General features: G+C 35.5%; 1 protein-coding gene across 2 annotated transcripts in view; it reads right to left on the minus strand.

Annotated features, from left to right (window-relative positions):
* Window positions 1-27,928, minus strand: part of LOC148954065 (uncharacterized) — a 94,347-nt gene that overhangs the window by 13,333 nt on the left and 53,086 nt on the right. For both annotated transcript variants that reach the window (XM_089085782.1, XM_089085781.1), the window contains exons 3-4: window positions 20,560-20,619; window positions 10,470-10,656 (exon numbers count right to left, since the gene is read on the minus strand). In XM_089085782.1, coding sequence (XP_088941908.1) covers window positions 10,470-10,656; window positions 20,560-20,619 — 247 coding nt within the window. The remainder of the gene's footprint in view (window positions 1-10,469; window positions 10,657-20,559; window positions 20,620-27,928) is intronic.

The following is a 27,928-nucleotide window of genomic DNA, read 5'->3' on the forward strand; positions in this document are numbered from 1 at the left end:
TCGTATTTTCCCGAAATGCATCTGATAAATTTTGAGATGGCCATTGTTGTCTTAGAAACCTCAAAAAGAGCTCATTTCATTGAAAATTGAAAGGAGTAGTGTCCTTTTTAATAGTCAAAAGTGATTGGAGGGCAAATAACCCTCCTCCCACGCCCACCATTTCCCCAAACACATCCAATAAAAATTTGAGATATCCATTTTGTTCAACGTAATTGAAACGTCCGGAAATTATGTTCTTGAGGATGACAACCCCCCCCCCACCAGAGCCTACAGGGCAAGGGTTAAAGTTAAGCCCTGGGTGCATATACGGTATATATAGAAAGGGTGATCGTAAAAACTCTGGAACGGGCTGATTGGAAATCAGATGTTCCAGTGCCTTTTTTAAGATTCAGAGGGATCAGCGGGTGGATAGCCTCCCCCCCATACACCTCGTATTTTCACGAAATGCATCTAATAAAAATTTTGAGGTGACCATTTGTTGTCGTAGAAACTTCGAAAAAATTCATTCGATTGGAAATTGAAAGAGCTTGTTCACCACTTCCTCAAACACATCAAATCAAAATTTTTAGATAGCCATTTTGTTCAACGTCGTTCAAAGATCCGACAATTATGTCTTTGACGATGAGAACCCCCCTACAGCCCTCAGGGCAGGGGTTGTAAGTTATGCCCTGGGGGCATATAAGGTATATTTAGAAAGGGTGATCGTATAAACTTCGGAGGAGGAGATTGGATTGGTAATCGAAAGTTCTAGTGCCCAAGATTCAGAGTGATCGGAGTTGGATACCCCCGCCACACCTCATATTTTCCCAAAAATGGCCATTTGTTGTCTTAAAAACTTCAAAAAGAGCTCATTCGATTCGAAATTGAAAGGACTAGTGCCCTTTTTAATAGTCGAAAGTGATTGGATGGCAACAAACCCTCCTCCAATGTCCACCATTTCCTTAAACCCATCGAATCCAAATTTTTAGATAGCCATTTTGTTCAACGTAATTGAAAGGTCCGGAATTATGTTTTTGAGGATGATAACTCCCCACAGCCCTCAGGGCGAGGATTGTAAGTTATTCCCTGGGGGCATATAAGGCATATATAGGAAGGGTGATCGTATAGCCTTAGGATGGGGCACATTGGATTGGTAATCAGAAGTTCTAGTGCTCTTTTTAAGATTCATAGTGATCGGAGGTTGGATACCCCCCTTCCCCACACTCACCTCGTAATTTCCTGAAATACATCTAATGTTAATTTTAATATGGCCATTTGTTGTCGTAGAAACTTCGAAAACAGCTCATTCGATTGGAAATTGAAAGGCCGGTGCCCTTTTTAATAGTCGAAAGTATTTGGAAGGCAACTAACCCCCCTCCCACGCCAACCATTTCCCCAAACACATCAAATACAAATTTTGAGATAGCCATTTTGTTCAACGTAAATAAAAGGTCCGGAAATTATGTCTTTGAGGATGACAACTCCCCCACAGCCCTCAGAGCAAGAGATGTAAGTTATGCCTAATGAGGGGGCTCAGTGGATTCGTAATCAGAAGTTGTAGTGCCCTTTTTAAGACTCAGAGTGATCGCATGTTTGATACCCCCCCCCCACCTCGTATTTTCCCGAAATGCATCTGATAAAAATTTTGAGATGGCCATTTGTTGTCGGAGAAACTTTAAAAAAGGCTCATTTGAGTGGAAATTGAAAGGGCCAGTGCCCTTTTTAATAGTCGAAAGTAATTGGAGGGCAAGTTTATCTAAATTGTATGAGCAGAAGTAGTAATAGTAGTATCCCCAAAAGTTTCAACTTAATACCCCCAGTCGTTCTCGACATATATTGCCTTGGTATCTTATTGGAAACCATTTAACACAATGCCTTTTGATTTATTTTTAGAGCGACATCATTTAATTTAAAGCATAATGGGCCAATTACGTAATTGGGGAGGGGCACGCTGAAACGCCTAATATCCCTAAGGACATAGCTGCTGGACCGTTCTACTATGCTGAATAAAATGGCTATCTCATAATTTTGACATAATTTTCATAAATTTGGAGGGGGGCTTCCGCCTTCATATATCTAGTAAAAACATTTTAAATTTTTTTTTTCAGTAAAGTGCGAATTATGTTTTGGTCTTGAGAAGGCATAGGGGTTATGAGCCCTATTCATGTTAATTTTTACTCGTTTTGAGTTTTACTCGGTTATTTATTGTAATTTCTGTTTCATGTATTTATTGATAGTTTCACGGAGTTTCATTTGTTTATTGATAGTGATTTGTGGTAGTTTTACGTTTAGAAGATTATTTGACTTTATTTTTGCTAATTCTTGGATTAATGGAGCTCTTTACTTGTCTTTGAAAAACTTTTCTTGTAGAAAAAGTTTTTTTTAAATTAATTTCTGTTCATTTTTTATTGAAAAAGTTTTTTTTACGGAAAAGAAAATATTGTATATCTTTTCAGTTTTCTTCTATAAGAATCCATAGTATGGGTTGCTATTTGTATGTTAGAGAAACTTTTTCAACAATTTTTAATCCAGATTTGATAGCTTCTGAAGTTTACCTGAAAAATAAAACTTCATTTTATTCCTAAAAGATTTCATCTATGCTCTTTAAAAACCTGGATACACTTACACTCATTTTATTTATTTAAATTGTAAGAGCAGAAGCAGTAATATTATTATCCCCAAAAGTTTCAGCTTAATACCCCTAGTCGTTGTCGATATATATTGCTGAGGTGTCTTATTGGAAACCACAGCCAGAGTGATACTTCCTGTTTGCATATGCTTACATATGCTTACTATGTTTACACAATGCCTTTTGATTTATTTTTAAAGCAACATTTAGTTTTAAAGCATAATGGGCCAATTGCATAATTGTGAGGGGTTGACATACCTAATATCCCTAAGGAGATAGTTGCTGTACCGTTCGACTATACTGAACAAAATGGCTGTCTCATAATTATGACTGGATGAGTTTGGAAAATGAATGGGCTTGAGAAAAGGGCTGCTTGTCCTTCAATCTCTTGTTACTCTTAAAAATAGCACCAGGCACTCGTGCCGTTATTGGAGTGCAAAGGGAAGGACTTCCCCCTTCACATATCCAGTAAAAACATTTTAAACGAGTAAAACAAAGTGAAAACATTTTAAATATATTTGTTTTCAGTAAAGTGCAAATTATGTTCTGATCTTGAGAGGGCATGGGGTTTGTCGGCCCTACTCGTGTTAGTTTTTGGTCGTTTTGAGTTTGACTCGGTTATTTATTGTATGACTTAAATAAACAAAGTACGTTTAAAATGTTTTAACTTTTTTAACTTTAATAAATTAAAAATTATTAAAACTTTAAGGAATATATATCATTAGGCTATATGTATACTAAACTGACAATCCATAGCAATTTTATTTTTTAGTAAAGTGCAAATTATGTTCTGGTCTTGAGAAGGTATGGGGATTGTCAAAGACATAATTTCCAGACCTTTCAACTACACTGAACAAAATGGCTATCTCACAATTTTGATTAGATTTGTTTTGGGAATTGATGGTCGGGGGGGGGGGGGCTTGTTGCCCTCCAATCACTTTTGACAAATGAAAAGGGCAGTAGCCCTTTCAATTTCCAATCGAATGAGCCTTTTCCAGAGTTTCTACAACAAATGACCATCTCAAAATTTCGGGAAAATGCGAGGTTTGGAGGGGTGGGGGTTATCCACCCCCGATCACTCTGAATCTTAAAAAGGGCACTAGAACTTCTGATTACATATCTAACGAGCCCCCTCCGAAGTTTATACGATCATCCTTTCTATATGTACTTTATATGCCCCCAGGGCACAACTTAAATTGCCCTGAGGACTGTGATGGGGGGGGGGGTTGTTATCCTCAAAGACATAATTTCCGGTTCTTTCAATTACGTTCAACAAAATGGCTACAAAATACGTTTGAAATGTTTTCAGCTTTTTTACTTTCTTAAATGAAAAATTATCAAAATCTTAACAAAGAAATGTTTGTACATGTCAATTTATCTGACAATCCACGGTCATTTTTTTTTTCAGTAAAGCGCAAATTGTGTTCTGGTCTTGGGAATGCACAGGGGTTATCAGCCCTATTCATGTTAATTTTTGCTCGTTTTGAGTTTGACTCGGCTATTTATTGTAATTTCTGTTCGTTTTGAGTTTCATTTATTTATTGATAGTGATTTGTGGTAGTTTTAGGCTTAGAAGATTATTTGACTCGATTTTTGCTCATTCTTGGCTTAATTGAGCTCTTTACCTTTTTTTTAAAAAACTTGTCGAGTGAAATAAGTTTTTTAAATTAATCTTAAAAAAATCAGTGAGCACCAATCGTTCAATGAAGCGGTCGGCAACTGATTCAAACGCTAATCATCACGTTGCACATACGTATCAGTTTATAAGCGGACCGATAGCCTACCCTATAAAGACCTATGATGGGTTATCTACATAAAAAGAAGAGGTTTAAATAAAAAAGTCACAAGATTAATCTGAATAAAAAAAAGTGTTACTATTAAATTCCTTATTTTATGCTATTTTCGAATATCATGGTCACTTTCTGACAATGCAAACCAACCCCCAGTTAGACCCAAATACAGGTCAAGGAATATAAAAAACTAAAGAATATACCAAAACAATGAGATTCTTACATTATAATATGCAGATTGTTTCTATTAATCAGATTATTATGGTTGCTTCCAAAATTATCAACTTGTTAAAATCATTTCAAACAATATTTATATTCAAATTCAGCAAAGCTGGATTTCATCACGACATAGAACACAACAATGAAACATAATATTAGGGTTATATCAGGGACTATCAGATGGGGGGGGGTACAATATCAGAAAAGCAACTATGGTATTTGGAAATAGCATAAATAAACAGAAATCTGGCTTAACTATCCCCCCCCCCTCTATGCTTGGTTATAGCCCTGGTTATAACCGAAGTTTGGCTCACTATTTTTCAGTTGTTTCTAAGTGTCAGCTGATCATAGTGCCATATAAAAAGCATCTAGTTTTGGTTATAAGCTGGGATTATGATTTCTTCTCTGTATAATGTTAGCATGAATATTGACTGAACGCAACACTGACTGCAAAATCTGTTCGCTTCCTCAACATTGCAAATGATGGTCCAAATGATAAGTGTTTGTCACTTCAATAATTGAAGATGCTACGAATATTACCCAATGCTTTAGGAAAAAATGTCCGTGCTCATGAAAGAGTGGCAAATTTGGAAACGGTTGAATTTTTTCACAGGGAAAAATAGATTGCTCAGAAAACGAGCAAGTTTTTGATTTTTCAAAAATGTAACAAACGTAACCTCGGTGGCAACCCTGAACATAAGCCTGAATCTTCCTATGGTAATTACAATGGGTGTTTACCCTCCGGTGTTCTGACTAACTGAGAGTGACACGCCATTTAGCCGAAAGAATTACAGTTCCGCCTCCTGACCCCACAGCATCATAGTGCAAGAAGACCCCGTCCCGTCAGTGAAGTGAGTCATCGACACCTGCGAATTTTCAAGTTTTAACAAATTAACAAATCTTGACCAATGTAAATAATTCTCCACGGAAAAAAAATGTAATAAGCTTATAGGGAATAGATAAATTATGAAACAACAAAAGAACATTTATCTGATAATAATTGCGGTTCCTGGTGGGTGTAAATCCCGTTCACTTTTCCCCGTGGCGTAAGCCCCTTTTTTGAGTCTGTTCAAGTGTGACAGCTTGAGGGGATTTATTGAGCTATACCAGGTCAAGGTAGCAGTAACTCAGTTTGATCCCAAGTTTCAGTTTCTCCAGACTTCTTTAGACTAAAGAGTACCCTACAGTTCCAATCTTTATGGTTATTCTGATTTTGGTCATAGTGTGTGCCGCAGTAACATTGGTGGCATTTTCTACTGTTCACAAACCAATATGGTGGTTAGATAGAAGCCAACTAAATAATACTGCCAATAACAGCATATAGCCAACAAACAGATTTGAAATCCCCGCCCAAAAAATTGGACAGAAAAATATGCTAGAAGAACAAGATATTGAATATTTGTGTCGAAAAGCTAACTCTTTTCAGATATAAACCAAAACCCTGGGAAAAATGTCTCCCACCACTCTCCAAGTCAGCATTACAGTTATAAAACTATCATTATACCCGTAGCCTAAAGGGAGGGGAGGAATAAAAACCAAAAAGCTAACTGTTGGGGTTCCACCCCTGTTTCTTTTCCTTTCAGATAAATGACCTGTTTTCGTTTTCTTAATTACATTTGTTTTTAGTATAATTTCAAAAGACAGGTTAAATTCTCGTTGCTAAGTTAGAGGCGTCGCAAAAAAGTAAGCTTTGAAGTAAGTTCTATTTTTGTACTTCCTGGTTTGGAGTCATTGAAAGATAAGCCTAAGAGGTAGAATTGGTTTTGAATGGGGACTGAGATGATTGGCTGGGCCAAGCGATGGTCCACCCATATGGACAGTTCTGTACAAAATGTTATTTTGATTTAGTCTGATTTTAGACCCCGTTTGGGGAGATAAATTTTTGTGGGATTATTGTGACCCTTATGGAAGAATACAAGTAAGATATTTTCTACAAACTATGTACTAGTTTCCGTAACCCAGGCAGGGTAGGAATAGAGCTACGAGGTACCGCCATTATTATATTGATAGGGAGGTTTGTTACCTTCAAGGAGAGGATTAGAGATTTTCTAGCCGTAACCCAAGGCGGGTACACTTGGCTTTAGAAAGTGGCCATTTGACCACTGGATCACGTTATCATACCCTGGGACAGGGTATACTAAATCGGGAAGTACCAAACCCGATATTTGCAGAACCGGTGTGGTAGACGCGGGACTTACATTATAATCTGGGGCCGGAGCTTTCCCCTCCAATAAGTGGTGACACCCGTATATTACCACGCCATTGGCGTTGTGGCCTACCGGTATAACACTGGTGGCTAAATACAACGAACATTGGTGCCAGCGGTGGCCAAAATACAACGAGCATTGGAGGCAGCAAGAAAAGGAGCTATCAGTTAACCTGATAGTAAAAGAATTCCGCGTTTTTAAAGAGACTAGTTGAGTTAGCCTACATAGTGATAGTAGCCTTTTGTGGTTATATATAAAGAGAGAAAAAAAAATACAAAATCAATAAGTATAAATGTAAAGATCCATCATGGGCGATACCTTGTTAGATAATAATTGAAAAATTTACGGATCAATATATCGCGCAACTAATTAGTCAGCAAAAATATAAGGCTAATTGACACACAGCAATTTTTCGCGAGAGACCGGCAGTTACATGAATAAAAGAATTTTCATTTAGACTGAAGAGGTAATTTAAGTTAATGAAATTTTGAAATTATGTCAGACAGAGATGAGATTAACTCAAGACCGAAAAGGGCGAGCGAAGCCCATAGAAAAAGTAGGAAAATAGAAAGAAAGGCAAATATGGAGGCCTTTGAGGGAGAGCACCGACAATATAAGAAAAAAATGAAGGCGGAGAAAGATAAAATAGTATAGAATAGAAAAGAGGACGACAGGGCTAGAGGACCCTATAAAAAAAGAGACAATACATATTGACGACGAACAGATTCAGAAAATGAATTACGAAGTAATAACGACAGACAGAATCAAAGTATTCCCAGTAGAAGGAGTAGTGTTGAATTGAAATCCAGCAGGAGCTCGCGAAAAAACACTCAAATAGATATGACACAACAATTATTAAATTTTAAGCAGAAAGAAAGAGAGAAAGATAGACAAGAAAGAGAACGAAAGGAAGAGGCTCATAGGATAGCCAGAGAAAAAAAAGGAGGAGGCAGACAGAGAGGAAAGAAAATACATAATGCAAATAATTGCAGGGAAAAATTTTCAAACGTATAAGAGAACCGTATGGGTTAGAAGCCCAGAAAAATATACAACTTCGCTGACTACGGGGGAAGGTGTACCGGCCCATAAAACAAATTGGGAGGCTGTGCCACCCTGTCGGAAAAACGAAATACTTGATACGCGTGTTCGAAATATTGATAATCCACAAAAATGGGATGCGGAAGTAAACAGACAACAAAATATTGAAAATAAGACGCGCGAGAATGATTTTTCGGGAAAATTTCCAGAAAATGGAAAACTTAAGAACACTTTTAATGAATATGAGACGCTAACAAGTACAGGCCAAAATAAAGCGCTGATTGTACCAGAGAATAAGGAGACAAAATTTATTGTACGCGCCTTTCGTCGGTAAGTTTGGGAAAATTTAATACAATATGAAAAACCAAATGTCGGAATGCATTTCCCATTTAATGATGAAATATTTGTTTTTGCGGTAAAAATAAAGACGACTAAAAGAGAGAAAAGAAATATTAAACGGAGCTACAATGAAGTTATGCAGTCAAAGATGGTGGACACTGGAGTCCAAATCAGATTTAATGATGATTTAGTATTTTGCGCGAATGACAAAATTGAGAAAAGTAGAGATGAAAAGAGGAGTGTAAAAGAGACAAAAATTGGAGATTCAGCCTGCAGTGGCGAAAAATAAAAAAATGTTGGATAGGCTGTGCCTTGATAACATAAATAATAGGGGGGGGGGAAAGAGGTCAAAGACCAATGGGGAATAAAACAAGATAGTTACAAAATAGAGATGAATGACCTACAAACGGTTGGGGGAAAGTTGGGAGATATGGAATGTCGAGTGGGATTGGAAAAACTTGGAAAGGAATTTGAGATTAGTAGTATCAATTCAAAAGATATGTCGATCCTTTATGAGGGGGAGGAATCCCTTGTGGAAGATCCCCTGCGAAAAGTTACAAAATATGGCCCTGTTCTTCAACGCACAACGTATGGGCAAGTTTTAATCCTCATACCGAGGATTTGGCTCTCTGACGTTAATTTCTTGGGGTATACTCGCCCCCTGTCCCCTCACATTTCAGCCACATCAGTGATTAGTGGCCCATATCCGGGTTTTTACTGTTCATGGTAATCGACAATTATTTCTGGCAAATTTTATTCAGTGACAGATGCATTCAAATTTCATCTTCAATTAGCATCAGCAGATATTTTTCATTTGATTATCCCAGGGGAGGGAACCCAGAAAAAAGTCGATTCATGGTTTGCTCAAAATTTTACTTCATTCTCAGTACCCTTATCGTTTTCACAGGCCTTTACATTTTCGGCCATAGATTATTTGAAATTATGCCAAGGGTCAATTTACTTTTTTATTGAAATGTGGGGCTGTTTCCATAGATGGAAATTAAGAGGATAGTGCAGCCAATTTTTCATGATGGCTGGCATCATCACATGCCCCAGAAACTGATTCTCTGCTCCTCTCAAATGTAAATTCGTGAGAGCGAGAATTTTTTTGTTTTTGACTGTGCTGCGCACAATCATTGTCTACGAAGCTTGGGGACTTACGTTTCAAAACATAATGCCGATGCTATACGATTTAGACTATGGTGGTCCTATAGCAGAGACGTGTTGATGACGACCAATCCAGAGCCAAGCGGTGGAAGTAGTAGCATAGACTCTGGTGGAAGAGAAAAGGCAAATGGATTTTGTAAAGTTGAAGTTATGTGTTTATGTTTGTAAGGGTGGACCAAGTTAGCGCATGGGCGGTCATTTATTTTACGAGGAGAGGTGTTGGAGTTCCACCCCTGTTTCTTTTCCTTTCAGATAAATGACCTGTTTTCGTTTTCTTAATTACATTTGCTTACAGTATAATTTCAAAAGACAGGTTAAATTCCTGTTGCTAAGTTAGAGGCGTCGCAATAAGGAAGCTTTGAAGTAAGTTATATTTTTGTAATTCCTGTTTCGGAGTCATTGAAATATAAAGCTAAGAGGCAAAATTGGTTTTGAATGGGGATTGGGATGATTGGCTGGGCCAAGCGATGGTCCACCCCTATGGACAGTTGTGTACAAAATATTATTTTGATTTATTCGGCATCTAGACCCCATTCGGGAAGATATATTTATGTGGTATTATTGTGATCTTTTTGGAAGAATACAAGTATGGTATTTTATACAAACTGTGTACTGGTTTCCGTAACCCAGGCAGGGTAGGAATAGAGCTACGAGGTACCGTCATTATTATATTGACAGGGAGGTTTCTTACCTCCAAGGAGAGAGTTAGAGATTTTCTAGCCGTAACCCAAGGCGGGTACACTTGGCTTTAGAAAGAGGCCATTTGATCACTCGATCGCGTTATCATACCCTGGGACAGGGTATACTAAATCAGGAAGTACCAAACCCGATATTTGCAGAACCGGTGTGGCAGACGCGGGAATTACATTATAATGTAGGGCCGGAGCTTTCCCCTCCAATAAGTGGTGACACCCATATATTACCACGCCAGTGGCGTTGTGGCCTACCAGTATAACACTGGTGGCTAAATACCACGAACACTAACCTAAATACACAAAACCTAATAACTTTTCCTTTCTACAGTAAAAGAAACATATTGCTATAACTCTAACTAGCTTTATAATTGGTTATTAGAACCTGAAGAAAGTAAGTAAAGCTCACCACAAACATAGTAGTTTGGATTAAATTCAAGCTCGGGTGGAGGTGCACTATCTATTGGTAACAACCATGTGATGGCTGCACTTTTTTCACAATACTGGTCTTGCATAAATCCTCGAATTTGAGCGTAAAATATTCCACCGTCTATGTCCGTTAGAGAGACTATGTCACCCTTTCTATAGTAAATACCCTGAAAGAAAACAAAATTCTAAAGCAAATCCATCACCACCAATGCTTCCTAGTGATGTGAAAAGGCAAGTCCTAAATAGTAACAGGTCTATAAAACGATTGTCTTCAAGAAAAGTAATTATGGGAATTTTCACCCTATATTTCGATAGGGTCTATGAGCAATGTACATCACCCATGTCGTTTAGGTGGGAGTCACGACATGAAGCAACAGCACTAAAAATTTGCAACTTTTAACACAAAATAGATTAAAGGAGAACAAAATTATAAAATATGAATTATAAAAACGTAAAGAAAGGAGCTTCTATTTCTGATAAGTTCCTGGCGAATAATACTTATTAGCTTCTAAAGACTAACAGGTCAAATTTTAAAAAGCAACTATCAAAGGACCAGAATAAAAACTATCGGCCAATCGCGTCTCTAACGAATATTTATTTTTAACATGGGAAATTAATATATAATAGTGGGCTCTATATATTATTTTTTTTCACAGAGGCACTTCCTATGAATTGAGTTGTAGTAGAAACATCAGAGGGGGCTTCGGAGGCAATTTTCATGCCCAAAAGCACATAACCTTCGCCTTTATATATCTTTTATCCGTCCACAGCTTGAGTATGCTTGCCCAGTGTGGCATTTTGGTCTTACTATGGATCAGTCCGATAGGCTAGAAATTATCCAGAAGAGAGCCCTGAGAATTATATACGGTCAGGGAAAAGTGCCTTATATTCTCCTCCTCAAGGATTTCCACCTCCCTACCTTGGCAGCCCGACGGGTTACTCTTTGTACTAATTTCGGAAATAATCTGCGTCGCAACCCACGCTTTCAATGTATACTCCCAGCCCTTCATTGCCATCAAAAGCCCCGTTTACCCCGATCAAAAGCACAGAAAATCCCGGTTCTAAATCCTATTAATGCAAGAACTGAGCGTTATAGAAAGAGCTTTGTGTCAGCGTTCGTTGAAATATTAAATAAATGAAAAATGTAATATATCATGTTGATGTCTCGTGTGTGTTGTTAATGTGTTTTTTTTTTTTTTTTTTATTTGACAGGCCAGTTGGATTCATTGCTGTGTGTTTTTCTAATATATATATATATATATATATATACTATGTAGGGTAGCTGACGAAGAGCAACAAGTTCGGCAGTTTTTTTTGTGTTGTGAGAGCTTGCTTGGTAATAAAGTAGTATTCTTTTCTATTCCATTCGACTAGAAATTAAAAGTTCTATTATCCTTTTAAGAGTCAAAAGTGATTGAAGGGTACCCAGCCCCAATCCCACGCTCATTTTTGCTACCCTTACCTCATAGACATCCGATTTGAATAAGCATAACTTACACAACTTTGAGCATAACTTACAGCCCTTACCCCAACCAATATGCCCACATTTTACATACAGCATTTGTTATTGGGATAGGGGGTCATGTTTGATCCTGGGTCTACCAAAAACGTAAGGGTATTAGGTCGAAGCTTTCAAGGAAAGTTTAGGAGAGTTTTGGACTGAATCAAAACAGAATTTGTGCATGCAGATTGTCAAAAGGGCGTCTAAGTAACATCGCATGAACGGCTGAGGGCATAAAATTGTAACTTTCAGGACTACACCATCTACTACATCTACAAATTCTACTTATGCTATTACTACTACAACTACTACCACCGCTACTGCGACTATTTATGACTGCTTTTACGACTATATACTACTGTAACTACTGGTTAACGCTTGCGTCTGTGATTACTTTCGACTGCAACCACTAGCGACTGCAAATACTTGCAAGTGCGACTACTTAAAACGGCAATCGCGACTACATACGACTGCGACTGCAGTAAATATTTGCGCATACAGCTAAGTACGACTGCAACTGAAACTACTTGCGACTGTGACTACTTGATACGGTGAATGTAACTCCTTGCGACTGCGACTACTTATGACTGCGACTGTAACTGCTTGCAACTGCAACAGCGACTACTTGCGGTCACTGCTACTACTGCTGCAACTGTGACTGCTACTTCTGTTACTACTACTACTGCTACTATTACTACTACGACCATTGAGGTAAATCAAGAGTTTAGGGGCATCCAGGTTGTCAAAATAGCACAAATGCAATATCTCAAGAATAAAATGGGGTACTAAGTCAAAAATTTTAGGGAAAATTGAGGGCGCGTAAAATCAAATCAATATAAACTATACGTATCCAGATTATCGAAAGAAAATGTGGAATAAATTGGGTATTAAGTTGAAATTTGTAGGAAAAATTGAGGGTGTGTAAAATTAAATCAAAAGAAATTATACATACCCAGATTGTCGAAATAAAATATGGAATAGAATGGGGTATTAAGTTGAAAAGTTTAGCAAACATTGAGGGCATACAAAATTGAATCAATGGAAACTATACGTATCCAGATTGTCGAAACAAAATGTGGAATAAAATGGGGTATAAAATTGAAAATTTTAGGGAAAATTGAGGGTGTGTAAAATTAAATCAAAAGAAACTATACGTATCCAGATTATCGAAACGAAATGTGGAATAGAATGGCGTATTAAGTTGAAAATTTTTAGGGAAAATTGAGGGCGTGTAAAATTAAATCAAAAGAAGCCATACGTATCCAGATTGTCGAAACAAAATGTGGAATAAAATAGGGTATTAAGTTGAAAATTTTAGGGAAAATTGAGGGTGTGTAAAATTAAATAAAAAGAAACTATACGTATCCAGATTGTCGAAATAAAAAGTGGAATAAAATGGGGTATTAAGTTGAAAATTTTAGGGAAAATTGAGGGTGTGTAAAATTAAATCAAAAGAAACTATACGTATCCAGATTATCGAAACGAAATGTGGAATAGAATGGCGTATTAAGTTGAAAATTTTTAGGGAAAATTGAGGGCGTGTAAAATTAAATCAAAAGAAGCCATACGTATCCAGATTGTCGAAACAAAATGTGGAATAAAATAGGGTATTAAGTTGAAAATTTTAGGGAAAATTGAGGGGGTGTAAAATTAAATCAAAAGAAACTATACGTATCCAGATTGTCGAAATAAAAAGTGGAATAAAATGGGGTATTAAGTTGAAAATTTTAGGGAGAATTGAGGGTGTGTAAAATTAAATCAAAAGAAACTATACGTATCCAGATTGTCGAAACAAAATGTGGAATAAAATGGGGTATTAAGTTTAAAATTCTAGGGAAAATTGAGGGTGTGTAAAATTAAATAAAAAGAAACTATACGTATCCAGATTGTCGAAATAAAATGTGGAATAGTTGAAAATTTTAGGGAAAACTGAGGGCATGTAAAATTATATCAAAAGAAACTATACGCATCCAGATTGTCGAATTAAAATGTGGAATAAAATTGGGTATGAAGTCGAAAATTTTAGGGAAAATTGAAAATTGAAACTATACGTATCCAGATTGTCGAAACAAAATGTGGAATAAAATGGGGTATTAAGTTGAAAATTGAGGGTGTGTAGAATTAAATCAGAAGAAACTATACGTATCCAGATTGTCAAAATAAAATGTGGAATAGAATGGCGTACTAAGTTGAAAATTTTAAGGAAAATTGAGGGTGTGTAAAATTAAATCAAAAGAAGCTATACGTATCCAGATTGTCGAAACAAAATGTGGAATAAAATGGGGTATTAAGTTGGAAATTTTAGGGAAAATTGAGAGGGTGTAAAATTATATCAAAAGAAACTATACGGATCCAGATTGTCGAAACAAAATGTGGAATAAAATTGGGTATTGAGTTTAAAATTTTAGGTAAAATTGAGGGTGTGTAGAATTAAATCAAAAGAAATTATACGTATCCAGATTGTCAAAACAAAATGTGGAATAAAATAGGGTATTAAGTTGAAAATTTTAGGGAAAATTGAGGGTGTTTAAAATTTAATCAAAAGAAACTACCCGTATCCAGATTGTCGAAATAAAATGTGGAATAAAATAGGGATTTAAGTTGAACATTTTAGGGAGAATTGAGGGTGTATAAAATTAAATTAAAAGAAACTATACGTATCCAGATTGTCGAAATAAAATGTGGAATAGAATGGTGTATTAAGTTGAATATTGTAGGGAAATTGAGGGCGTGTAAAATTATATCAAAAGAAACTATACATATCCAGATTGTCGAAATAAAATGGGGTATTAAGTTGAAAATTTAAAGGAAAATTGAGAGTGTGTAAAATTAAATCAAAAGAAACTATACGTATCCACATTGTCAAAATAAAATGTGGAACTAAATAGGGTATTAAGTTGAAAATTTTAGGAAAAATTGAGGGCGTGTAAAATTAAATCAAAAGAAACTATACGTATCAAGTTGAAAATTTTGAATATACGTATACGTATTAAGTTGAAAATTTTAGGGAAAATTGATGGTGTTTAAAATTTAATCAAAAGAAACTATACCCGTATCCATATTGTCGAAATAAAATGTGGAATAAAATAGGGATTTAAGTTGAACATTTTAGGGAGAACTGAGGGTGTATAAACTTAAATTAAAAGAAACTATACGTATCCAGATTGTCGAAATAAAATGTGGAATAGAATGGGGTATTAAGTTGAATATTGTAGGGAAATTGAGGGCGTGTAAAATTATATCAAAAGAAACTATACATATCCAGATTGTCGAAATAAAATGGGGTATTAAGTTGAAAATTTAAAGGAAAATTGAGGGTGTGTAAAATTAAATCAAAAGAAACTATACGTATCCACATTGTCAAAATAAAATGTGGAACTAAATAGGGTATTAAGTTGAAAATTTTAGGAAAAATTGAGGGCGTGTAAAATTAAATCAAAAGAAACTATACGTATCAAGTTGAAAATTTTGAATATACGTATACGTATTAAGTTGAAAATTTTAGGGAAAATTGATGGTGTTTAAAATTTAATCAAAAGAAACTATACCCGTATCCATATTGTCGAAATAAAATGTGGAATAAAATAGGGATTTAAGTTGAACATTTTAGGGAGAACTGAGGGTGTATAAACTTAAATTAAAAGAAACTATACGTATCCAGATTGTCGAAATAAAATGTGGAATAGAATGGGGTATTAAGTTGAATATTGTAGGGAAATTGAGGGCGTGTAAAATTATATCAAAAGAAACTATACATATCCAGATTGTCAAAATAAAATGGGGTATTAAGTTGAAAATTTAAAGGAAAATTGAGGGTGTGTAAAATTAAATCAAAAGAAACTATACGTATCCCCATTGTCAAAATAAAATGTGGAATAAAATAGGGTATTAAGTTGAAAATTTTAGGAAAAATTGAGGGCGTATAAAATTAAATCAAAAGAAACTATACGTATCCAGATGTTCGAAATAAAATGTGGAATAAAATTGGGCATTAAGTTGAAAATTTTAGGAAAAATTGAGGGCGTGTAAAACTAAATCAAAAGAAACTATACGTATCCAGATTATTGAATTAAAATGTGGAATAAAATGGGGTGTTAAGTTGAAAATTTTACGGAAAATTGAGGACGTGTAAAATTAAATCAAAAGAAACTATATATATCCAGATTGTCGAGACAAAATGTGGAATAAAATGGGGCATTAAGTTGAAAATATTATGGAAAATTGAGTGGATGTAAAACAAAATAGAAACTATACGTTTCCAGATTGTCGAAAGTGTGTCTGTGTAATATCCCAGGAAAAGCTACGGGTATTAAGTTGGAACTTCATGGCATGATGTTGGGGATGTTGAACTAGTCAAAAGACACTACGTGTATCCAATTTCGGCAAAAGGACATATCCGCGATATCTCAGAAACAGTTAAGAATATTACGTTAAAACCGCCACGGTATGTTAAGCTGGATGTAGGACTAAATCAAAACAGACTATGCACATCCAGGATTGTCGAAACGGGTGTATCAATAATATCCCAGGAAAGGTTGATGAAATTAAGTAGAAAATTCCAGGGCATGTGGAGGGGAAAGATTGCTTAATATTTGTAAATACTCAAGGCTTACACACTTTAATTTTGATTTAAGGTTTCATGAGATCAAGTCTTTTTCATCGGTTAAGAAAAGAAAATCTTAAGTCTTTTCGGTTTTTCTCTATAGGAATCCAGATTTCGAGAAACTATTTATATATTGAGACAAAATTTAATTTTACAAAAGTGTGTAAAATTAAATCAAAAGAAACTATACGTATCCATATTGTCAAAATAAAATGTGGAATAAAATAGGGTATTAAGTTGAAAATTTTATGAAAAATTGAGGGCGTGTAAAATTAAATCAAAAGAAACTATACGTATCCAGATGTTCGAAATAAAATGTGGAATAAAATTGGGCATTAAGTTGAAAATTTTAGGAAAAATTGAGGGCGTCTACAATTAAATCAAAAGAAACTATACGTATCCAGATTATCGAATTAAAATGTGGAATAAAATGGGGTATTAAGTTGAAAATTTTACGGAAAATTGAGGACGTGTAAAATTAAATCAAAAGAAACTATACATATCCAGATTGTCGAGACAAAATGTGGAATAAAATGGGGCATTAAGTTGAAAATATTAGGGAAAATTGAGTGGGTGTAAAACAAAATAGAAACTATACGTTTCCAGATTGTCGAAAGTGTGTCTGTGTAATATCCCAGGAAAAGCTACGGGTATTAAGTTGGAACTTCATGGCATGATGTTGGGGATGTTGAACTAGTCAAAAGACACTACGTGTATCCAATTTCGGCAAAAGGACATATCTGCGATATCTCAGGAACAGTTAATAATATTACGTTAAAACTGCCACGGTATGTTAAGCTGGATGTAGGACTAAATCAAAACAGACTATGCACATCCAGGATTGTCGAAACGGGTGTATCAGCAATATCCCAGGAAAGGTTGAGGAAATTAAGTAGAAAATTCCAGGGCATGTGGAGGGGGAAGATTGCTTAATATTTGTAAATACTCAAGGCTGTAGCATGATGGGGCCTAGAGTTCCTTCAGGTCTATAGAATCCCAAAGGTTAAGAACATTTTCAAGCTATTTATTTGAATGTTATTCCCTGTGCCCATCAATCCAAAGCACTATGATACAACTATTATTCATAATTATTGCGAAATTTTGTCTCAATATATAAATAGTTTGTCGAAATCTGGATTCCTATAGAGAAAAACCGAAAAGACTTAAGATTTTCTTTTCTTAACCGATGAAAAAGACTTGATCTCATGAAACCTAAAACAAACAGAAATTACAATAACAAACCAAGTCAAAATTGAAATGAGCAGAAACTATCATAAATAGCAGTAGGTTTAACAACCCCGTTGAATTCTAAGGACCAGGACGTAAGTGGACTTTATTGAATTTAAAATACATATTAACAATCTTCTCTTTTACAACTTTAAGAAATTTAAATTTGTTGAGACTTTCAGGAATGAAGATCAGTAAATATTAAACTGTCAATCGACATTCACATGTTCTTTCCAATAATCTTGGTGATTTTTTTTTTTGTATATGATGAGAAAATAAAACACATAGCTCGATATTAAAAATTGTTTTCAGTAAAGTACAAATTACGTTCTGGCCTTTAGAAGGCACAGATGGCGTTAGTCCTACTCCTCTTTGTGGCAGTTTCCGCTCGTTTTGAGTTTACCTTTGTTATTTGTTGTAATTACTATTCGTTTTGGGTTTCATCTATTCCCTGATAGCAATTTATGTCGTTTTATGCTCGAAATTAATTTGACTTTATTTCTGGGACACTTTTTGTTTAATTTAGCTCTTTATTTTTCTCGAACAAACTTGATCTGTGTAAAAAAAAAAAAATTCAAAATTAACACACGTGCAACCCCTCTTTTGATTTAATACCTCACATATTTGATATAGATTATATTCTCGCAGTTCATTATGCCTTCAATATTCTGTGATATTCTCGCAGTCCATTGTACCTTCAACTTCCTGTATTATGGAGACTTTACTCTGATTCCTAGGAAGGGGAAAGCTGATCCCCAGTGTAACTCTTTTTGGGCCATCATAATTGCAACCTCTCTCTCTAAGCTTTTCAACTTCGTTTTTCGACACGAGCTGCAAGCATTTAGCTATACATATCCCCATTAATTTGGATTCAACCAAAGAACTGGCTGTGTTGAAGCAGTTACTGTTGAAGCGCACTTGTTGACGCAGAATCAGAGGGCAGGAGTTAAGTTCTTGCTGATCACGATGGTAGACGTTCATTTGATTCCCTTATACACTCTGCAATGCTTCTTTTAAACTGGCAAGAGTGGCTTCAATCCAGATATCATTCGCACACTCAGCGATATTTATTCACGGTTCTTTATCCACCAAAAGCTTCCAATAGATGAAATGTACCTCCCATTTCTTGGCGAAAGTTTGTACCTGTCTAAAAGGGTGCCCGACAAGGTACAGTTTTCTCCCGTGATTTCTACAACAACTATGCCCAGGTGACTTAAGACCACCGCTCTTCTTTCTTAATATTGAAATCTATCAATCTGTCCTAAGTGTGCTACAGGGATGGCATCTTGATTCTCAGTCGTACGCAGCAGCGATCAGGTATTCATCTGGCAGGATTCCAAAAATTGCATTGATTAAGTAACCGCTTCTATGGTGCGTCAGCATAAACAATTTTCTGTGTAAATCCATAGTCGCCAAACCCCCTTCCACATCCAGTCCAAATTCAATAGTAAATGATGATTGTATATTAAAAATGATAGTACAAACTAAAATGCTGAAAAATTAAATTCAGCCGCATTTAATTCAAAACCTAATAATCAAATTTAACCAAAAACTAAAATTGTAAATCGAACATTTAAGTTCTAAAGCCAAAATACTGAAAAAAACTTACAAATATCTCAATTAAACCCAAAACAAATTCTTTCACAAAGGGTTTTTCGTAGAAAAATGAAGAGCTATATTGAAACTTAAAACTAAAACAAACAAAATCCATCTTAAAACCAAATGCTGTATAGGTTATAACTAGATTATTTAGCATGCATAATTATAGCAGTTAATTAGTATTGCCACCCATTATTTATTATATAAATGTCATTTGCTCTTTTCCTAACCCCTCTCCCCTTTGTTTACTAAAGGGTTGTAAACTTTCTTATGTCTTCTTGACGCGATTGTGTGTAACTTCAGTAGTTTATTAGTATTGTGACTTTCATTCTTTATACCAAATAGACCTAAGCTAGGACACCATCTATTTCTATCTGTACCAGGCTGAGCATGAAATTCAGGGGCGTAATTTGCAATGGGGAGGGGGGGGCAACTGCCCCCATGCCTCGGTTTCCCCCCTCCAGCTGAAATTTAGTTTCTTCCAAAATCTTGTCACAACTAAGATAAACCTGTTTAATTCAAGGATCAACAGAAACAAATCAGTTTTTTTAATACAAATTTAACTTTATAGTACTATAAAGTACTTTTATAGTACTAAATAGTACCTTATGGCTTATTTTTTAGTTTTTACTCTCATTTTCACTTAAATTTGGAAAATTGGCTCCAACTTTGACCCCCTCCCCCGAATTTTGACGAAATTACACCACTGATTAAATTCCCTACCCCCTGTACCTGGGATCAAGGAAAAAAAGCCAAAAACCAAACATACCCAAGAATAGACAAGGCAAGTAAAGCTGTAATTAATAAGCTTGAATACAGACAAAAAAAAAAGATAGAGATAGTATAGTACCTCATACAGGAGAATACAGTATTATAACTTATGACACATAAATAAACCATAAATTAAAAAATTAAAAGCGAAATGCAAAAACAAATAACTATGGGGTATTCGAAATTGTCGTTTTTCAAAAGTAAATGATCCGAAGGAATATCTCCACGATCTTCATTACTATTCTTGTATGCACTTTACTCTTGTAAGTTAGAACAAGTTCATAAGACAAGTGTTTTAACACTATTTTAATTGATAATACCACCTAATCTTAGACGAGAGCTTTCAATAGCTACTCAGACAAAACTTACCTCAAAATACATTATGTTGGAAGTGCACAAACTTGGGATCGGATCTGGTGCCTTAAATACCTGAAAAAAAAAAGGTTTTATACTTCACTTTGATCGTTTTTTTTTCATTTGAGAAATGAATTGTTTTTGCTGTGTATTGGGATTGGTTTGATTTTAGTAACATTTTATTCATCTTTTTTCTCTTTTTTTATTATCAAAATTTTTTGTTCTATTTACTCAAATTAAAGTATTATATTGAGTGGTTACGATTTAAATACCCTTGGTAAATTAAAATACACAACATACGACAAAACACATCATTTTCTAAAAAAAAATCTTCTTTTGAAGGCAAATATTTCTTCTTGGCTCTCAAGATAATAAATCGACACGTCAACAATAAGAAATGAGCAAATCACTGCAATTGTTACTACCAAGCACAGGGGCATTAGAAGTGAGACGTATAACGAACATTAGAAAATTTTTCCAGGCGTTTATGGGTTAGAGTTTCAGAGATTTTTAAGATCCGATTTCTAAGCCTTTTTACTCACTTTTTAAATTCCCCAGTTTTCCTCTAGACTGCCATTGGAAGGCAACTTCCTCTTCTACCACTCCCTTAAAAAAAAAATGCAAATAGGTTCTGGAAAACTACAGGAAATTAAAACTAATTTCTCAATCTATACTCGGTAATAACTTAATTCCGTAAGAATAGTTCCTGTAAATCCTGCAATTTTACCACCTGATCTTCCACGCAGTTACACAATTTTTACTGCATATGTGTCTTCAAGACATTAGAGTAAAATATGAAAGAGCACGATGTGGGTATTCAGTTTCCATTTAATAACTACTTATTTGTTTCTTCTGTAGAAATAAAGAGAACTAAAAGAGAGAAAAAAGATGCGAAACGAAACTACAATTTAGTAAGTCAGTTCCCATTCAATTCGAATTTATTCATCTCTTTTACAGAAGTAAAGGAAGCTAAAAGAGAGAAAACAGATGGAAAAAGAAACTACAATTTAAAAATTATGTCTGAGATGGCAGACACTAGAGTTCAATTTCCATTTGATGATTTATTTTGCATGATTAAGAAATACAAGAAAAAAAAAGGAAGAAAGAAATACAAAATGGAGATATAATTTGAAAATCCACGGCAGACAGCAATATTTCGGGAAAATTACGTTTGTTAGCTCAAAACCGCAGGAGGATAAAAGAGCTTAGAGAAAAGAAAGAGGTCCTCGTCCCCTTGGGGAAAATCGGAGATAATTAGGATTGAGAATTGAATGAACTACTACTTCCAAACGGGTTATGGAAAAGCTGGGTGGTTTTGAAGATCAGTTTGGATTGGGAAAACCTGGAAAGGAATTTGGGATCGGCCTAACCAACTTTCTAATACATTTGGCCCCGATTGATGAAGGGGAGGAGCCCTTCGGGAGGAATCCCTTAGGGAAGAGTCCATTTAGGAAGTCAGATATGATAGTCAGTCCCCTCAACCCACGATTGTCAGGCTGTGATTAGACCCCGGCGCCGCGCCGGCGGATCGACCGAACGCCGCCGACGAGAGGCCCGGTCGAACGCCGCCGAAGTGTCGTAACGCCGCCGGCGCGCCGCAGGCGTGCCACCGCCGACAGAGGCGGCGGCGTTCGGTTGACTTTAAATTAATTTTGCAGCAATTCTTTATTGCGTCAACCGCAAAGTCGGAGCTTTTCCTTCTCGTGTGGTTTAGTATTTCAATTTTCCAGATTAGAAATCAAGCAGGGCTTGCACTATCCCAAAATTTTCAGGTATTTCCCCGAAAATCTGCGTCACCCCGAAAAAAAATTAGGTTCCCCGAAAATCACGCAATCACGGTGCCACCCCTAGCGATTTATCACCAGTGACTTTCCCTGCCAAATATTACTTTGCATACCACAATTCTTCACTACTCTCTTATTCATTAATTTTCGTCTCTTTTGTTACTTTGCATAAAAACCAGAGAGATGCAATATGCAATTGCAAATATTGCAATATACACAGTTCTTCATATGTTGACAAAAAACAGTATCGTCTTTATGAAATGAATTTAAATCATTTCGAATGTAGTTTCCCAATGGCTATTTCTAACATCGTTCGTAGTCAAGAATTTTATTTTCAAGCTGAATAGAATTATAGAACAAATTCACTACTATACAGCTTCAGCCTTCAGTTGGATTTTGAAATTAACAGCCAACAGATTGTTTCTACAGCTGAATTTTAAGTTTGCAGATTTTTTTTTTTTTTGCTGTTTTTATATAAGACTACTATAATTTTTAAAACTCTACTACTTAACGCCTGTTAGAAAATAAAATATTCTTTCTGATACTCTTTTACCCCTTGGGAAAGATTAAAGAAAATCCGATCTTCTTTCTGAAAATCCCCCCTCCCCTGAAAAAAACCTTCTATTGAGACAAAATTTAGCTATAGACTAAGCTATGTACAAGGTTGGGGAATTAAAGATTGAAACGGAAGTTACCCCCAAAATATGATTCATAAAAAAATTTATTGCCCTATAGGGGGGGGGGATAGGGGCTATAATTTTTAAATGATAATAACTCATTTTTTTATTGAAAGCAGGGATGCCAAAAAGATAATTATTTTTTTCATTTAAAGAGGAGACAGAAGAAAATGATATCAAATTCCCTGGGAAACCATTGAAATATTTTGATAGACCCAGGACCCCCCATTAAGACTTGTTCATTGTCTTGGGTATTTTGCGATTTCTCATAGGCTACTGGCCTAATTTGGCTTTTGTGTGTGCTCCCTTTTAATTAGATTCTTTGGATCTTATTGAATGCCACGGCGAATCTATGACTCAGTTTTCAATAATTTGAGGTATATCTGAATAATTTCGACATTTTTGTTGTTGTCTTAATACCCCTTTACTCATACCCTCAATTTTTTTCAAGGAACACTAAGCTGTTTAACGTTATTTTGCATGTTTGTTTGAACCATATAGTGACCTAGTTAATTATTAAGTAAATTATTTTTCTAATGAAAGCTGAGACGGTATCCTATCAAGGTGGTATCCAGAGGGGAGGGGGGTAGGGGGGTATTACATTTAAATGATAATTTCTCGAATTTTTTTCATTGAAAGCAGGGATCCCAAAAAGTTTTTTTTTTTAGTTTAAAGCAGAGACGGCATTTTATCAAGGTGGTATCCAGAGGGGGGGGGGGTAGTGAGCTATCATATTTAAATGATAATACCTCAATATTTTTTTGAAAACAGGGATGCAAATAAGTTAATTATTTTTTTATTTATACCAGAGACGGTATCCTATAAAGATAGTATCCATAGGGGGGGGGCGTAGGGAGTTATTATATTGAAGTGATAGTACCTTGATTTTTTTTTTATTGAAAGCAGGGATCCCAAAAAGTTGTAAAGTTGACAAAAATTAACAAGATTTTCGTGAGTTATACCTGATACAGCACTTGCATGGTTTTATCGTCCAAAGGGAAAGGGACACATGCGTCCAACCTGTTTTTTTTTATTGATGAAACGGGTTTAATTTGAAAACATTCATTCATAAGTACCACGCAGATTCACACTAAAACGAATTGGTGTGACAAAAGCGATATCGACATCCCCACCTAACGTTGCACTCGAGTGACAATGGCGCCCTTGGTCCAGTGCCCAAGTCCCATTAAAAGGCCAGGTCATAGTAAAAGATTTCAATTTGGGAGGTTCAAGGATGAGTCTTTGACAGTCTTATCACCTCAGGGTACTAGATGTTGCAACGTTCTTACGCATCTAGAGTGGTTTAAAAAATTCGATCACCCCACAAATGATTACCAAAAATATGCACAAATATAACAAATATAACATTTGGAATATTATAACACTTTTTTCAAAACTTTGGATAAAAGCAAAAAAGGCTGAATACCCCTAACTATGCTTGAAAGCTATTTAAAAAAAGAAAACTCTGGAGATTTCCATGGAAATGACCATAGCAGAAGCTTCGAGCCTGGGTGGGTATCAAAGAGGAGTCTTCGAGTATTTTGACCACAGGTGACTTATTTTTGCGACTTTCTTAAATTTGGTAATTTTTGTGAGCGTTTGGAAATCAAAGCTCAAACTCAATAACTGATACTAAGTGTCCTAACATTTTGCTTGGATTAAAAGTGACGAACTAGAATGAAATTTCAACACTTCCTGGAGCTACTTCAATCTGCATATTATTTCATTTAGTTACATTTAAAACGGATGAGCTTTTCAATTTTTTTTTTACCACAAAATAGCTGGCACTTCATTTTTCTTCATACCAAATAAACCAGTAAGTGTTTTTTGGTTCATTGTAATTGAAGTGTTCTCATGTGAAGTGTTCATCATGTATTTTTCAATTTGATAAATTTACTCCTTTTAGATGTAGTTTATAATTTGGCTGATATTAGGTATTTATCAATTTATAATTTAGAATGAATCCCCAAAAGAAAAAAAAACGAATCAAACAGTTCGTGGTAACGAACTGTAAGTAAGGAGCGACCCGGCTCAATGGTAACCGAAACTCTAGAAAAAGGTTTTTGATACCAATAGATATATCAAAAGAATCAGATTTCAATGCTGATTTCAAATATATAACTTTCATCAAGTTTAGTGCAACCCATCAAAAGTTAAGTGCCTGAGAAAATTTGGCTGATTTTCAAAAAAAGGGGGAAACACCCTCTAAAAGTTATAGAACCTTAATGAAAATCACACCATCATATTCAGAGTATCAGAGAACCCAACTGTAGAGGTTTCAAGTTCTTATCTACAAAAATGTGGAATTTTGTATTTTTTGCCAAAAGAAAGATCACGGATGCGTGTTTATTTTTTTGTTTTGTTGTTTTTTTTCCCACGGGTGATCGTATAGACCCAGTCATCCTAGAATATTGTGGGAGGGCTTTTTGTAACGGAAATTAAAAGTTCTAGTGCCCTTTTTAATTGACCAAAAAAAATGGAGGGCAGCTAGGCTCCCTCCCACGCTTATTTTTTCCCCAAAGTCACCCGATCAAAATTTTGAGATAACCATTTTGTTCAGCATGGTCGAAAATATGATAAATATGTCTTTTAGGATGACTTAATCCCCCGAAGTTCCCAGAGGGAGGGCTAAAAGTTATTAACTTTACCCAATGTTAACATATAGTTTTGGTTATTGGGAAGTATACAGAACTTTTCAGGAGGTTTTTTTTTCTGGTTGTGGGAGGGAAGGGTGGGTCGGTGGTTATGTTGGAGGATCTGTTCATAAAGGAAGTTTTCATGGGGGAAGGGAAATTGCCATGAAGGGGGTGCCGGACTTGCCAGCATTATTTATTGGTTATTGGGAAGTATACAACCATTTTCAGGAAGGATTTTTTCTGGAGGGGGGGGGGCTAGAGGAGGGGATAACTCTGGAGAATATTTCCGTGGAGGATGTTTCTGGGGGGTAAGGAACATGTCTATGAAGGGGGTGCCAAATTTCCAAGCATTATTTAAAAAACGATCAGAAATTAAATAAAACAAAAAAAACAAGTTTTTTCAACTGAAATGTAAGAAGGAATATTAGAACTTAAAACGAACAGAAATTATAACGTATGTGAGGGGGTTCTCCCCCCAGGCCATAACTCGCTCTTTACGCTACAGTTTTTTTTTAGTTCTTTCAAAAGAGCTATCTATTATAATTAAACAGCTTTTTTTATTCTGGGTTTTGTTAATCAAAATTTTTTTTAACTTTTAAAATAGCGAATGTGGAATTGAATTAGGCCACAACCCCATCATATACTTAATAACATATACGTAATTAAAAAAAAAACAATCAATACGGCTCAATAGTAATCAAAACTTGTAAAAACGGAGTTTTGATGTTAATAAATGTATCAACATAATGGGTTTATAATGCTGATTCTAAATATATAGATTTTATTAAGTTTAGTATTACTCATCAAAGGCTACGAGCCTGAGAAAATTTACTCGAATTTTTAAAGAGGGGGGAAACATCCCCTACAAGTGAAAGGATTTTAATGAAAATCACACCGTCAGATTCAGCGTATCAGAAAACCCTTTTACATAGGTTTCAAGCTCATATCTGCAAAAATCTGCAACTTTGTATTTTTTGCCAGAAGAAAAATATACGAATGTAGAAGTTAGTTACGTAAGTTAATTTGTAAAGACATCCATTTAGCAAAAGGAAAGTAAAATTCTTATCTAAATAAAATCTGCATTAACTAAAAAATGATCAGAAATTAAATAAAAAAAACAAGTTTTTTAAACTGAAAGTAACGAGCGACATTAAAACTTAAAACGAACAGAAATTATTCCGTATATGAAAGGGGCTGTCCCCTCCTCAACGCCTCGCTCTTTACGCTAAAATTTAACTCTGTCACACAACTTTATTTTTTAAAACAATAAAAAAAGTTAGCGGAAATAGCGAGGCGTTGCGGAGGGGCCATCCCCTTTCATATACGGACTAAATTTTGTTCGTTTTAAGTTTTATTGTTGCTCCCTATTTTCAGTTAACGAAACTTGTTTTTTTTATTTAAATATCCAAAAGAGCAGCCAAAAGCAATAAAAAAGCAGCAGTTCAACCTTAGCCTACATGACATATATTCTATAAAGAAGCCAAAAACTTTAAAATGCATTTTTTTAAAATTATAATTAACAACAAGTTTTTAATACAATAATTCTTTTTAAGAATCTAAAAGAGCAAAAAAAAAAAAAAACAATCAATATCAAAGTCGCTCATTTCAACTGTTTTAAAGGTGACAAAACAGATATAGGCAAAGGGCATTATAAAAAAAATTAAGCTTCTAAGTTATATTCAAAGTTTTTACCCAGATAACTGACGAATTTTGTGATACGGTATTTGAAGTTTTGTATGCAGTAATGCTCGATGAAAAAACTACTAATTTTGATTATTATTTATGTTAAGAATACATAGCTAATAGATACTTCTACTACATTTCTACTTCTCTTGATGAATAACGAAGAAGACCAGTTTCCAGCCAGCGACTTGTGAATTTTTGAACTCATGAATAGGGTCGAATCTGTTGTAAATTTAAGCTCTGATTAGAGAAAGACTGATGAAAACATTAATGTTTGCGGGCAACGTTGATCACGCCGGCGGCGCGCCGCCAACATCTTAACAGCGGCGCGCCTCCGACATCTTACCGGCGGCTGGGCGCGGCGTGCTGTTTTTGGCCCCGCCGCCACCGGTCTTCCCGCATCGGCGCGGCGCTGGGGTCTAGCTGTGATCCCTTTATAGAGGCATAGTCTTTCCAAACTATGGTCTTTGGGAGATACTCTCTCACGTTACCAGTCACTATCTGTTACCCCCAAACCTATAGGCCTACTCTGTACCGTTTATCCCTTCTTACCCTGTATTGGCATTGACCCTTGTTCTTCAATCGACAAATGGGGTAACTTATT

The sequence above is a fragment of the Artemia sp. Qi Xiang Cuo genome, chromosome 3 (assembly GCF_049724085.1).
Source record: "Artemia sp. Qi Xiang Cuo chromosome 3, ASM4972408v1, whole genome shotgun sequence".
NCBI lineage: Eukaryota > Metazoa > Arthropoda > Branchiopoda > Anostraca > Artemiidae > Artemia > Artemia sp. Qi Xiang Cuo.